This window comes from Helicoverpa zea, chromosome 17, assembly GCF_022581195.2.
Source record: "Helicoverpa zea isolate HzStark_Cry1AcR chromosome 17, ilHelZeax1.1, whole genome shotgun sequence".
Lineage (NCBI taxonomy): Eukaryota > Metazoa > Arthropoda > Insecta > Lepidoptera > Noctuidae > Helicoverpa > Helicoverpa zea.
The window spans coordinates 4,861,330-4,877,213 of record NC_061468.1 but is presented as its reverse complement, the minus strand read 5'-3'; the positions used below and the strand labels follow the sequence as shown (position 1 = coordinate 4,877,213).

The following is a 15,884-nucleotide window of genomic DNA, read 5'->3' as shown; positions in this document are numbered from 1 at the left end:
TCGTTTCAAATTTTCATATTTTCTATAAAGGCCTATTTCATGATATCAGTCTTCCACGAATCACTAGACTTCAGCTACGTCTCTTTTTTTTCTTAAGCGTCCAAATTCGTTACGAATCCGTGATCCAAACATTTTAAAGCCTTCATAAAACTGTGGTAACACTGTGCTGAGACGGCTTTCTGGGAAAGTGAATTCGAATCCGTCAGTTAATTCCATCGTATAGGAGTAGGGAACCCCCGCTGCTCCGAAGGCGAAATCATCACTACCGCCGGCCGCCGGGTACCATTTGCCCGCGCTCATTACTTTGAAAGGCGATCCTCCAGCTTGCTGAACGGCGGACGATACTGCTCTTGCCATATCATCTAGCTTCTTCCACTCTTGCGGGAGAATGTCTCCTGTGTATCCCCAAGGATACACCAAATATTGTCCATACGAATGCAAAGATACGTATAACTTGATGCGTTTTGAATTGTCCATCATAATATTCCGAACCATCTGCGTCTCGGGCTCTGAGAAGGGCTGAGGGCCGGCGAAAGTCTCCTTATGGCATGGATCATTGGATACTCCGCTCACCGCCCACTTAAAGCCATAGTTTCGGTTGCCATCTACGCCAAGACATTGACTTCCTTGGTGCTTTGATCTGGTCTTTCTCCACATGCGATTCTGAAATAGCATTATATGTTATTGCAATATATAAAAAGTAAAAACTTTGAAATGTCAATCCTTACCTACTAATATTATACATACGTAAGGGACTCTGTTTGTCGGTTACACCGACATGCCAAAATGACTGAACCCAGTTAAAAGAAATTTGGTACACATAGAATCTAGAGCCTGAGAAACGACATAGGCTACATTTGGCTAGTTTCCATGGAGCCTAGGTGGAACAGCGGGGAACAGCTAGTACCTATTATATAAATACTCAATTACTAACGTTTCTGCTGGATCTGGTGAACTCATAACCGTCAGGGTTGACAAGAGGCAGGATGTACCAATCCACACCGTCCAGTGGTCCTCCCGCCTTCAGAGCTTCAGGATCTGAAGTCAGCCTGTGGACCAGGTACAGAGCCATGGCCGGTGCTACCCACTCACGGGCATGTATACCTAAAAGAAAATATATTTATTTATAAGTAGAAACTGACTAACTTAATGACCCACATTTCAATACAGGGCCGAAACTATAAAGGGTCAGAAACTTGCACGGGTTTCTTTTTATAACGAAGGTGATCACTAAAAAAGGATTTTTTAAAATTCACCTCCTATGCGGGGTCATTTGTTTGAAACTTATTAAGACTTCTTATAATAACGTCACTAAAATCAAGTCTCTCTCCCTGCTTCAAGTATCATACCTAAAATTCGTTTATTACTGTTTTTTTTTTCGTGGCCACATAGGATTTAGAAAAAAAATACTTGCCAGCGTCAATAAATATGATGGGGTTGCCAGCGGCGGGCCGTGAGGATATCTTAACGAGCTTCATTCTGCGACCCTGGAAACTCTTGCCGAGGTCCTGAAGTTGCACCAAACTTGGATTCTTCTTTGCAGCTACTTCTATGAATTCTTGCATCTGTATCAAAATTATTTTTATTAGGTCCAGCATAGAACTAAAAAATAAGTACTCAAGTGATTTTTCTTTAGGTCTATTAATTTTGTATACTTACATTAGCGAAAGAATTATATCTAAAAATGTTGAAACTGCTCAAAACTCTCCTTCTTGGAAGTCGGTCAGGTGTATCTTCCAGGGTCCTAATAGACAAAATAATTATTTAACATTTTAGGTAACATTTCAAACGCACGACGTAAAATTATTTATTATAAATAAGTGTTTGTTTGTGAAAAGGCTCCACTGGAAGTGGGATTCTATACTTTCTAGCCGTTTATATAAAGGCATGCATTTTATTCAGTGCGCTATATTTGTTAACTTATTGTGAAATAAGTTTGAGTACAAAAAAAATTGTTACTTATACGGAAAGATGTTCATTTTGTAACTGATTTATGGTCACAGTCGGCATAGTATGCACGGTAAGAATAGTTAATGTCAATATTTTGCTGCTTTTAGGGAGGATAAAAATATTTAAAAAAAAATGTAGGTACTGATGATGCAGATATGTTCTCTTATTGATTCTGAACCACCAGTTTTTTTTTGCGCACTGCTTATAACTAAATCCTGTAGAGCTCGAAGAACGTCCTTATGACAGGAGTGAAATGAAAGCCATATTTAAATATAAACGTATAAAAATATAAAAACATATAATATTACCTGCCATAATTCTGCTGCTTCACTTCATAATGCAATCCTTTAGAGTCAGCATAGTCCCTCACAAACTGCACTTTGTTTGGCGGTACTAACACATCCAGAGAGTCATTGACCCCACGGCTCACTTTCAAAATTTCCACCTCCCCTGCTGGGTCTTCAAATTTTGCCGCTGAATGTAGTTGATCAAGGTTCCATGGGTATAGACGAATGAGAGTGTGACTGTGAAAATAAACGCCTGGTTGAATATTGATAGCAAAATGTATCACTATCACTAGATAAATTCATTTTAAAACAAAGTCCTCGGGTGCAAAGACTGTTTGCCTCTTCGTGAGAATTTCAGAACTATTAAGCGAGATTTATGTGGATTTCACCAATTAATAGACGTATGAATGTATAGATAAAACAATCGGTTATAAGTAAAATTTTGTTAAAATATAAATACGAGCATACTCACTTGTCATATTGGCTGCATTGTACTTGTAATAAGAGACCAAAAATACCTGTCAACAAAGAATAAATGATTACAGATGTTATTATTTTGCCTTTGACATAGGTCCCTGTCGTAAAATGTTCATGACAGTCGAGTGTCCGAGAAATCTGCATTGTAAAAAAACATATAAATAGATTAGGCTCGGGCCTTATAAATAAAATAGTAAGTATAATAAACATAATAAAAATAGATTAAGAAAGTGGCTCTTTTGATTAAAATTGTAGTACCTAATCAGAATTATTAAACTACTTAGAATATCATTTAATTTATTTTTGTTTGGATTAAATTATTTGAATTGTCAGTAACCATTTTTATGAAATCAAAATTGGAAATGAATAAGAAGTTAGTGCCCATCTGTGTCGTAATTAATTTGCAAACGGCTACTTTAATATTATTTGAACCTGCCTGTTTAATATGCCATTTTGTAGCTTTATAATACAAGTTCTATGTACACCTTATTATAGTAGGATGTGAGAAAAACATAAAACTTACAACATCTATTTACATACTTACTTACAAATTGGAGATAAAACTTAACGTTACTTTCTAGCCAATCAAGCAATTTAATAGTATTTAATTTTAACGTTAAATATTCTAGTAGGTTCTAATAAATAAGCTAAAATACTTTCTCTTTGACCGCAGCGAGTCACTGGTTCCTTGTATAAGACTTTCTTAAGGGTTATATACACACTGCCGGCTTTTATTTGCATATATTTCCTCAAAATATTATATAATCAAATTATTCATTTGTTTATTGATTACAAGAATAATTTTGCCATATCGTAAGTTAAAATTTATGTCGGTTTATTGGAATATCCTACTGGAAAATAATTACTACATTTTTTCAGATCTTGAATAAGGCATTTGAAAAAAAATTATGTCGCAGTGAGGTTGAGTTGATAATATCATAATAACACTGGAAATAGCAAACTTAGTATTCGTTTCCGAATCACAACCACACAATGCTATTTGATGGTATACATGCTAGTATGAAGTACACTCACATCATCTTTGCTGTTTAAAAGCTAAGAAGTGTATGTTCACCCTAAAGGCTGGTCCTAATATTTGTGTCACGACTCTCAGAGGGCTTATTTACGTCGAACGATTCTTTAATTTGTGGCGACATTTATCGTGTTTCTTTGGCTTCAAGTAATTGAGCTCTCTTTACAAAGATGTGATCCGGCTTCAGCTCTAAGACCAATTTCGAAGCAATTGACATCATTACGGGCCCTTTGATCGAGAATCCCCGATGATTTTAATTTAATAAAATCGTAACATTTCCTATTGAAATTAGCTGCATTGGTAGCTATGAAATTAAAGTTGAAGAGGGCTCTTTGATCTGATATTAGTTCGTGGGAAGTTAATTTAAAGTCGACGGAATAAAAAGTATTATTGAAATTATTGGAAACACTTTTATGGCATGATAGATTTAGGACTTTGTAATTTAATTTTTGAAATGTGTGGAAGTAGATTTGTAACGTTAATTAGAGATTTTTTAAATTATTGAGACAAAATTGGGTTTATTCCATCGCAGTTACGCTATAATAATAGTGTGTATATGAAGGTGTTCTACTTCATATTACAATTAATATAGTTGATAGTTGATGAATCGTGAAATTAAAGGTAGAATTCCGAGGATCGCGGCTGTCGCAGCCGCGCGCGGCCTACGACAGTCGTCGGTCGCGCGCGACAATAGTCAACCTATGAAAATGTATGGCACCGCTGCCGAGGTCCGCGACAGTCGCGCGCGGCCGACGAATTTCGTAAGCCGCGCGCGGCCGTAAGCATCTCAACATGGTCTAGCGCTTATTAACATCTATAGAATCTTAGTAAAACCAGAATTGAATTGTTTTTTATTTAGTCGGCAAAACTTCCTTTTGTTTTCATTACAATACAAATGCTTTTGAATCAGTATTTTATAGTATCCTTAATCATTTCTACTTTTTAAAGATAGGGTCGATTGGTAATATATTTTCATAATACAGCCACAGCAACACGTCATCCTCTTCTTCTTCAAGGATGTCAATTAGCACTTCGACTAGAAGGAACGGACGAACAAAATCTACTAATTTCAACACAATGCCGCGCGCGGCTTACGAAATTCGTCGGCCGCGCGTGACTGTCGCTAGCCTCGGCAGCGGCGCCATACATTTTCATAGGTTGACTATTGTCGCGCGCGGCCGACGACTGTCGTAGGCCGCGCGCGGCTGCGTCAGCCGCGACCCACGGAATTCTACCTTTAAGCTTATCAATTGCATGTGAACAATTTCATGATGATTATATAACAGTAACGTTGATTTTTAGGGTTCCTTACCCAAAGGGTAAAACGGGACCCTATTGTTTTCGCTCCTCTGTCCGTCCGTCCGTCAGTCACCAGGCTGTATCTCATTAACCGTGATAGTTAGAGAGCTGAAATTTTCACAGATGATGTATTTCTGTTGCCGCTATAACAACAAATACTAAAAACTAGAATAAAATAAGTATTTTGTTGTTTTTTTTGCAAATTTTTGCTCTGGTACGGAACCCTTCGTGAGCGAGTCCGACTCGCACTTGGCCGGTTTTTGTTACAGTCTTGACTTTTCTACGTTACGTATTATCACCATCGTCATCGCCATCTCTACCATAGGACATCCAGGGTTGAACATAACACAGTCACTAGTAATATGCAAAAAATAATATAAAAAATAATAATATTATTCAAATGTGTACTTTAGAAATACTTTAAATGCACCACATGATTTACCTAACAGCTCAGTGAGCTTACCGAGCTGATGAAAACTATCAAAAAAAATATTAGAGCAAACCGGGACCAGAGTCGTTTAAGAGCTATGACCGTAAACCACCCTCACTGATCTTCAAGAGGACTGGTTGGACCATTGTCACGTTGCATCAGTCTAATATTTTTGACAGCTGAAATTCTCATTATTTATCTACTTTAATGGCATTTTGTATGTATACATATATCCGATATTCTTCATAATTATTTTGGTTCAGATTAACACAATTTACTGGCGTATTTACGTAGATATAATGACGTCACTATTGTGTAATGACCACTTAAAGCTTAAAGTAGTCTGTTAATGGAGCATTTTACAGGAATAAAAGCTTGGTCAACCACGCAGTAATGTACTGGAAATACTTTCTGGCTGTGCTACCTAGCATGTGGTGGTTGCATATTATATACAGCAATAAGCACGTTGTATACATACATATTATATACTAGCCGTTTTCCCGCGGTTTCACCCGCGTCCCGTCGGAGCTACTGCCCGCACCGGGATAAAATATAGCCTACGTTACTTGCAGATAATATAGCTTTCTAATGGTGAAAGAATATTTAAAATCGGTCCGGTAGTTTTGAGTTTATCCATTACAACCAAATGATTGAATGAATGACAAACAAACAAACAAAGTTTTCCTCTTTATAATATTAGTATAGAAAACATTGGTTCTTCTACCCTACAGACAGACATGTGTTGCTGGGGAGTTTGTTGCGTCATTTCTTCTTCCCCGCAAAAACACATAGGAAGTGATGAAAGGTGGCCGTTTTGGGCTGTCCTTTGTAAATTTCTGCCGTTCGAAAAAGCTTCGGAGCCTAGTAACAGCCTACAAACCTAGCTATTTATCAACTACATGTGGATGGATTCCGCAAAACAGAACATGTCTAGGAGAATTTTTGACACAATTAGGTACGAATTCTTAAGGACAGGTTTATAAATTCGATACCAAGTATTATTTACATGACTAAGCTTTTTGAAACTTGGGTTAGTAAAAAACCTTAGGGGTTGGCCGTAAATTATGTAGGGAAATTACATTTCAAATCGATAAGATGTAGATCACTGTTTTTTAATTTCAATATAAAAAAATACTCAATTTGATTTGTTACAGTAACATTTTTACTTTATAAAACAATGCAGTATGTACCTCCATATAATATGTTCGGTAAATAAACGTAATTCGATAAGTAAACTGTAAGCCTAGTAGTTTTTTAAGAAATCTACAGTTATTTGATATAACGAATAAGCTTGACAAAAGGATTGACACGGTAAGATTAAGACTCTTATATAGTTTAAAATATTGAAAGCGTTTTATATTTAAATAAAAAAAGAAAAAAAATGGAGTTCACAAGAGACATTACGTAGCTCGTAGAGTCTTCTGCTGATTAGACGTAACATCAACATTGATCTCACTATTTTGACATGACCCATCAATTGTTTCTTTGGTCATCTCTCTCCTCCTATCCATCCGCATACATCATTCAACACATACATAACATTTTGAAATTAAGTTTTTTTGGAAATAAATTATTATTATATTAAAACTACGCGATTCTCACTTAAACTAAATACTAGATAAAACTAAAAACTAAATATATTGATTTACTTACACTAAAAAAACCAACGAAATAATTTCTGAAGTACCATTAAAACTGAAATAGCAGTCAACTGACTAAAAAGTACGATAAGAAAATCATTTGCATTTCAGATTTTAACTTGAACAGTTTTTCTCATTACTACTACTACTACGAACAAATACCTCTCTGCAGTTATTATAGGTATATATTTTTATTCTAAATAACCATAGATACAATGTTTTGCTACCGTTATGTACCATAGTTAATGAAAATAAACCATTACTAATGACATTGAAGAGAAATGACTCGGTCAATAAAGTATATCGATTCCTCAAATGATGGCAAAATCGGAAAAGTTGATATGAAAATAAATTATTCGCGTATGTAAGTGAGTTATTCCTTGCACCATTAAATCCTTTAGGATTTCGGGTGTATAATACAAGGGACCTTAGAAGCATCCAAGTAAACTTATTGTATACTAGCTTCTGCCAGCGACTTCGTCCGCGTTAGAGTCGGACTTTGTGCAAAGAGAGGAAGAAATTAATTTTAAAGGTATGCCTAGCCAACTAGACAACAAGTTTTTTTTTTATGGAAACTGATGTGACTTCGATTCTATTAATTCAAAGCGAAAATCAAATTGGATAGAGAAGTAACCGCTGTTCATCCCAAAAGGAAGAGGAGCATGACGACCACGGTAGCGTGTATCTACCTCACACTTACGCACTAATTGTTCAACAGACAAATATAATTTATAATCAACCCAATTCCCAAACAAACAGACTCCTTTCTTCTCTAAAACCGAACTTTCTTTAAACGCAAACACTCACCAAAAACAATTAATAAATAACTGCGCGCCATAACTGTACACTTTATTCAAATATTCGCGAGACTACGAACTTTCGATTAAAAACGAAATTTAAAAAGGTATTTGTAGTCTGTAGGCGCGTGTACGCGTCGCCGTGTGATCTCGCGCACTGCGCTCGCTGCGTCTGCGCACGTCTCGGATCCAGGCCACGAGGGAATCTTCAAACGACCGTAACGGTAAACAACAACCCTAATAATTACAGAACACCAAGGACGCATTTGTATCGTAAAATTGCCATGAAAGAAAGATCGTAAAATACTTTCATTAAATAATTAGTGAAAACGTGAGCCCGAATTTTAAGTACCAATCACATTAGGTAAAGCAATTGTGATTTTTCTAGTACTTTTATACGTCTTCATTAAGTGGACGTTGAGCTTATTACGTAACCAAATTACTTGTTTTAATTGGAAAGTCCCTCCCTCGAAGACTCGAGTCTCTCAACCCTAATGTGATATTAGTTTCAAATACTATCATACAAAATATGTACAGCTCTTCTTTTGATAACCAAATATATAAAATCTAACAGTAGGCCTTTCGTTCTTTTTCTTTATTTCATGATTTCCTCTACCTATATCTTTTTTCCGTTGAGTTAACTTCCTATCGGCAAACGTGAGCGATATCGCATTAATTACACGCTTTGTTACGTGAAATGCTAATCATTTACATCTGTACAGTAAACTGAAGTTAATGTTACAAGTTAAGTGGTTAACTTAAACTTCAATTTAAGCAAGGTTTTTCACCCATACGAATGTTAACTTAACTATAGACTGGAAGCCAGCCCCAACATAGTTGGGAGAAGTCTGGGCCGATGATGAACTAGGGTAGATACAGGTACCTAAACAGAAAATTGACAGCTTTTTAAAATGTCTGTCACATTTTTGTATCAGTAATAATATTTGCTTAGCATTAAAATTTTACGTAAACGTGTCAACATAAAATAATTTATGTATCACCTTGTCAAACGGACTGACTGAAAATTTAATTCGTAGAATTATGCGTGTCCCTCATCTATAGGGTAATTTGTTTAGAGGGAAAGTGCACACTAAATTGAACTTTACTGTCATAACATTTAGTGTTTATTTGATACAAATATGTTAGGATTCGGAAATCGATAACTGCTACACAGACAGAGCTATCTAGGTCATAGCTAGACCTAAATTCAGGGAAGGCTTTTAGTTTGATAACTGCCCGATGATGGATCGTTTAGAATGAAAGCTGCAATATAACTAATTCCTCTAAACTAATCCGTCAATTTGTCTAACTGTGGTGTTTGGAAGTGTCAGTTCTATAAAACTACAAAAATCGTTATGCATATAAAAGCTACAAAATACCATTACCACCGAGATTTATCAGCAGCATTACTGATGCATATTTGTATTGTTCCATGGTGGGTACAGGCCTTTCTTCATACAGAGAAGGAAATAGTTTGTCACCAGTGACTTAGTTTAGAGTCTGGTTTACACTAGAGTCAAGGTTTCCTCAAATGTCAATCCTTCAGTATGAATAAATACAGATATATGAAGATATATAAAACCCTTTGTAGTGTCTTGTACTTAGCTAGATTTTGACCCGAAAATGTTGAGTTGCTACCTTCGAACATTTCAAAGTTATCTCAGTATGCCTACTTGAGCAGTACACATATGGCTCTATAACACTAAATCCTAAAAACAAATGACAAAGCAAGACTTGTTTTCCTTCGAACTGGCACATTGAACTGACAATGCGGTACCGTTCGCAAAAGAATGAGCGAATTAATCAAAGCGTTGATTTACTGGCGTGTGTCGAGTACCGTTTAAGTGCCGCCTACGAAGTATCAGGCCATTGTCAAGTCATGGCCGACCACGGTCTCTCCTCAATGAGCATCAGATAACTGGTTGCATAAAAAATATAACGTACGATAATGACTGTATTAGGTACGGCAGATAGAAGAGTATGGAAGAAGACAGGCTGCGACGATCTCCAAATAAAATTGGGATAAGTTCAGGAGGATGATGATGATGATAATGTATAATTTGCTTAGAATATAGGTGGTACCAGTTTTTACAAAAGTGAAAAGTTCTAGCTATATTCTGCCTAACTTGGCATGCAAATATTTTTACTTACATTAAAATAATTTAATTAGTTACATTTTTTTTAGTCGACTAGTAATTTTAATTATACAAATTATACGTAACATATATGTGGTAAACATATATGTGGATGTACCATTGAGTTAAAGTGTTTCTTTAAATTGGAAATACCTTCATTTTCATTTTCATATGAACGATAAATATATCTTTATCGTTAAATCCTTCATATACATATATCTGTAGATAAGCCCTTTAACTATTTCTAAGGTTTATTTAGCTTATGCAAAAAGCTTTCGTAGTCGCAGTAGGTACAACATATTTATATACTAGGTAGATACTTATGTTATGAGTCAGTGCATACATATACCGAGTATCTTCAACGAACCGAGATGAACCTCTTTGTGAAGCTAAACCACTGAATAAATATAATTTATCACGCTCGCAGTGTCAAGAGTGCATTGAGCTTTCGGATGTAGGTATTTAACGTGCAAAAGAAAATGACAAATAAAGTTGCTTTAAGATTTGAATACCTGCAAGTAATACTCGATACAAAATGAACTGCATTTATCATTTTATTACTTAGAATTAGATGATTATCTAACAATTTCTAAAGCATAATAATCTAGCAAAAAGTTTCAACTAAATCTACCTGTTAAGCAGTTTTGCATAACACTCAACCAAACAAACAAACAAGAATCAATTTCATATGTATGGAAGCCAAACACGTGCGTCACGAGCTCCGAATAACAGCAAACCTGGATGGCATTAAACAAAACGTATAACATTAACCATGATCGTTTAAAATCCACCAAAACGGCACGTTCACTTTCTTCGTTTCTCATGAGCGTTTTTGTATGCAGAACCAGTTCCAGAGACAACGGGTCGACACACTTACTTACCACAGTATCGATAACTTTTACATACATTGATGGCTACGTAGACAACACTACTATCCTTGCTTATATAACCAGCAATGAAATGCTTGTATGGTGGTAAGGTCGCCTTGTTGAGCTAAATATTTTGACACGGTAATCGATGACACATAGGTTATAAGCGAGAGAAAGTGTCAGTCATTATTACAGTCGTCATTATTTGCTGAACAAATATCGTGTTTGTTTGATTGGAATTGTTGATAAAAACTATGTATTCGTCACATGCTAGCTTGGGAAAGCAGTTTTGAACTTTTAACTCGTCCTTGCGACTTTCTTACTAAATGTCCTAATTGTTGTTATGTACTGCAGTATCTATCGTCACCATGCAGAAGTGATGAAATGTAGTTTTCGGGGCAATAAAGTCGAGCACTTGCAATCTAGCCTTTGTAAACATGAATTTAATAATAACCTGCTTTTTACATTTTCCATTGTACATAAGTCTTAAGACTAACTTCTTTATGATTATTATTAATAATTAATTAAATTCGTACATGGACAATCCTATTATCCCTCAACCCCTTTTTTATGGGAAATCATAAAATGACCCCGCCGTATGTGTAGCGTGATGTAGTGCCAAACTCTTACTGACAAAAACGACCATGTTCCTTCTTAAGCCCATTATGTATCTCTGAACTCCTGATCTCGAGCACATCACTTACCATGAACCAAGGAACCTCAAGACTCGAAGTATCACTCGAGCAACTCGAAGTATCAATTCACTCATATAAACAAGGACCAATTCATTGAAGCGTCACCCTACTAATTTCTTTTCGTGCAGACACCAATCCCCAATGAATGAAGCCGTATCTTTTATTACTAGTGTTGTCTCAACCCCCCGCAGCGGCTGCAATTATTCTCTATTAACTCCAAACTCCAATGACATCTTGTTAGATCGGCGACATTCAATTAACTGAATTAAATAATATTTATTTACTTCAAATAGTAATCTTTAACGTGTTTTGTGATGTGAGAGCCTTTATTTCATCTATTACAAACGTGAAACGTTCGATTAAGGAAAACAGATGTTTGTCATAAATTAAAACTGGAAGACTGGATTAATCACATTATGGATTGTTGGTTCACGAGTTTAAAAAGATGACGGTAACCAGCTGAACGGCGAAATTGTACTCCACCTCCAACCTAGGGTACAACAGAGAAAGGTTTCTATTTCTATACAATATTTTAAGAGTCCCGTATCCAAGTGGTAAAACTGGACCCTATAATTTGCGATGTTGATCGTCACAAAAGTACAATGTATCATTTCTGTTACCGCTATAACAACTAATACTCGTACGTGATTTTTACGCACATTTTATGAATAAAGATACGGATGCACTTGGCTGTTTTTTTTTTAAGATATACTACCCATGCTATTATAGGATGGAGAAAGGCTAGGCGAAATAAATTCCCGAAGCACAGTCAGTAATTTATGCTAGATTAAATTATAATTCGCAATTATTAAAACAAGGGTTCAGCTACATATAATCAAGGTCATTTTCTTCTTACATCATTGGAATGTAAACTCTTGTGGATGAAGTTGAACGTGGTGTCTATAACTCTACTCCATATTCTTGTAAGTGCGAGGTTGTTCATATACCGGTCCGAGTCGGCGTACGGTTGTATTGCGAATTCTAAGGCGAAGGGGATACCATACACCTGGAATTTCAATAATTATCGTCAATGACACATGTCTCTTCTGTAGAGCAGATATGGGAGATATGATTAACGCTTGCTTAGAGCTTATTGAAATATGAAGTTAAATAGGGAAGTAGGTATCGAAGAAGAACACGTGTTGTGCCGTCCCCAAATGAATGATCCGGAAAATGATATTGCTAACTTTGAAAAGATTTGATTTTCGCCATTCACTTCTTACCGTAGATGCGTAGTCGACACTTGATCCTGTCACCTTCCCGTACCAGTTGTACAGCGTCTCGACTGCTACAGACATAACTTGGAAGCTGCCGTTTTTCATTGCTTCGTCAATCTCTCCTCGCAAGTCGATGTACTTGTCGTCATCTGACTGCTGTTCTGTGTAGCCTCTCGGAAACAATATGGCATCACCCTGCAAGTTTGGTCGATGATATGAATATAGTGAAATGTAAATACAAATACGTTCTAACTTTACATCTTCTACATACCCACATGCTATTTGCCCCAATTATATTTTAAATAACAAATTCGTCAAATCATAATCTGCTTAGTATTAGGCCACAATGGCGTAAGTTATTGGGGGAAAAAAAGATTGGTCATTATTTGAAGACAAAAAACTGTAAAATTGTAAATAAAGTAAATCGTAGGTAAGAATTAAAAAAAGTATTACTTTAAAAACGCTTCCACTATAGCTGCTAGCATGCACGTGGATATACGCCAAAATCTTATGTCCGAAGTAGTGGAAGATGTCCCGAATGGCTTTCGATTCAACCTCGGAGAAGGGCGAGGGGCCAGGGTATAACGGACTGCATGAGCTGACCAGCCGTGTCGCATTCCAAGCCACGTCGAAATTACGGTCTAATGCGACCCCAGGACAAGCTTCTTGTGGAGACATATTTTTGTTCCACATCCCATGCGAAGCTTGGTATAGAGGATGAGACTGGTACATAAAATAAACACATTAAAAGTTCTGGCTGCAATAAATAAGGAACTAGAAAATTTTTATTACTAAATATGCTGGGTGTTTAGCCAGTGTACGTCACTCTGAATGAACTTAATCACAAACAAATGAATTTTAAATGTCACAGTAACAAATCGAGATAATCAAAAGCAAATCAAACTGTGTAAGTGTCAAAATATAATGTTAAATACTTACAGCATGACTATGGGAGTACCCGTCAGGATTCGCCATAGGTATTAAGAATATATCGAACTTGTCTAAATGTTTCAAGTAATAACCCAGGAGCGTTGTAAATTTTTCCACTTCAACCAGAGCTGGCGTATTTCTTATCCCCATCACGACCAGGCCGTGAACTATGAAGAGTATCTTTTTTTCCGGAACCTCGTCAATGTACTTACTTTCCTCGGCTCGGAAATATGTATCAGAATCGCGTTTAGTTTGGCTTATTTTAATAATGACTATATCATTGTATTCTGCAGTTCGACCTACGGTCTCGAACGTTGCGTTGGCTGAAGGAAATTCATCGAATATTTGTTTCAATTGTTTCATCACCTGGCAGAAAGACAAAAATAACTAACTGGATGTTTGTATAGTCAAGTTGATCCTATGGTAACAACACCAACCTAAGGAAACTACATGGCGCATAAAGAAACATGATTTTGGATAACATGCCTCGTCTCATGGGTTGTGGGATTATTCGAAAGAGCTACCGCGGTTCTGGTACATAAAACCACTACTGGAACAAGATTTTAGTCAGTAAAAGTCTGATACTCCCTCACCGCTACCAACCCACAGCGGGAGGGATTATTTGATGATTTTTGCTATCGTTAAAAAAATAAAAGACCTCTTCTCATATAGAGAAGAAATCAGTATTAACCGTCACATATGCTGGAGGTGTATTGGCAATTTCAGACTTGCGTAGATTGTAAACATCATGAATACTCACGGAATACGGACTGAGCAAGGATGGACGATGGTCTTGTACTTGAGGTCTGTGACCACCCCCTCCCGCCCCTCCCGCGTCTCCTCCCCCCCCTGCAGCACCCGCATCGCTAGAAGAACGAGAACACGTAGCCTTAATATCAATGATCAACATTAACCAAGTTTTAAAACTGGCAGCAGCAACCAATCCTAATGATGAACACTAGTCTTTAAAATATTTTTGTTTAACGAAATTGTTTTATCATACTTTTTAATAGATAGAACATAAAATCGTATTATTACTTACTCTTCTTGTTGCATCAGCGAAAGTGGAACTAGTCTCGTTGATCTAAAAAATATTAAAACGTTAACATTTTAATTTTAAACATTTCAGAATTAAGCTTTGAAATCAATACCTGCAAAAATTACTAACTAACCGATCTCTAAATATATTTAATTATTATCTAACCGTCAAACTGACCCCCAAAAATGGCGATACGATAAAGATGATCATTTTCATTATACGAGTTACCTATACTCGTCCTACATCACTTATATAAAGGATAGCCACCGTATTTAACACGTTCCGTAGGGCCACTTGTCCCATTTTGATCCCCGTATTTCTACGCTAATCTACATCAAATTATAAACAGTATCCTCTTCCTTTAGGATGGTTATTGTTAAACTGAACTAACCATTAATGACTGACATGAGTTTTTTTATTATTTTTCTTTGATTAAACCGTTACCATCATGTTCTAATAATAATGGTAACCCTACCTATATTGTTAGTTTGAAAGTCTCAACTCAGAAATACTTAAAATATTTTTGTTAGACCTTATGTGAGCATGTTCATCTTTTTTATGATTCGTTTTTCGCTCTCGCACGTGTGAGTGTGACCTGTCAGGCTCTCTGCCTTGCTTCATTTCTCGGTGATGCTTCTTCATTCTCAAGGGTCCTCCTACTCTGTGGTCATCCTTAGCAGAATTTGTACGATCTTCCCTTATTTGAGCCTTAGACTTGTGTTTTATTTGTACGTCATCAGATTCTTGTTTATTATGCTTAGAATGTTTCGAATCAGTTTTCTTTTCTTTGTTCTTTTTTTCCGTATCATGTTTGGTTTTTTCATTTCCATGCTCTTCTTCTTTGTGTTTTTTGTTTTTCGTATGACTATCTTCCGTTTTATGTAATTTATTTTTCTCAGTTTCATGTTTCTTGTGTTTTCTTTCTTTACTTTCAGGTTTCTTACTGTTAGGATTCTTATCAGTATCCGCATTATTGTGCTTCTTAACATCATGCTTATTGTGACCTTTATTCTCATTAGTTTTATGAGCGGAACGTTTCGAATCATTTTCCATGTCATGCCTAGGTTCTACCTCTTGTTCATTCGA

The 15,884-nt window shown here is 36.2% G+C and overlaps 2 protein-coding genes across 2 annotated transcripts; both read right to left on the bottom strand.

Annotated features, from left to right (window-relative positions):
• Positions 1-8,060, bottom strand: LOC124638236 (carboxypeptidase B-like). Its single transcript, XM_047175135.1, has 7 exons — positions 7,924-8,060; positions 2,710-2,755; positions 2,259-2,474; positions 1,660-1,744; positions 1,415-1,565; positions 935-1,104; positions 1-663 (listed from the first exon to the last, which is right to left on the bottom strand). Exons 1-7 carry the CDS (start codon positions 7,952-7,954, stop codon positions 64-66), a joined length of 1,299 nt encoding a protein of 432 aa, XP_047031091.1. The 5' UTR covers positions 7,955-8,060; the 3' UTR covers positions 1-63.
• Positions 8,061-12,437: 4,377 nt separating this feature from the next.
• LOC124638376 lies at positions 12,438-15,884 on the bottom strand. The gene is made up of 7 exons (XM_047175324.1): positions 15,331-15,884; positions 14,802-14,843; positions 14,520-14,625; positions 13,769-14,125; positions 13,283-13,552; positions 12,836-13,024; positions 12,438-12,618 (listed from the first exon to the last, which is right to left on the bottom strand). The coding sequence occupies exons 1-7, from the start codon at positions 15,849-15,851 to the stop codon at positions 12,454-12,456; spliced, it is 1,650 nt and encodes a 549-aa protein (XP_047031280.1). The 5' UTR covers positions 15,852-15,884; the 3' UTR covers positions 12,438-12,453.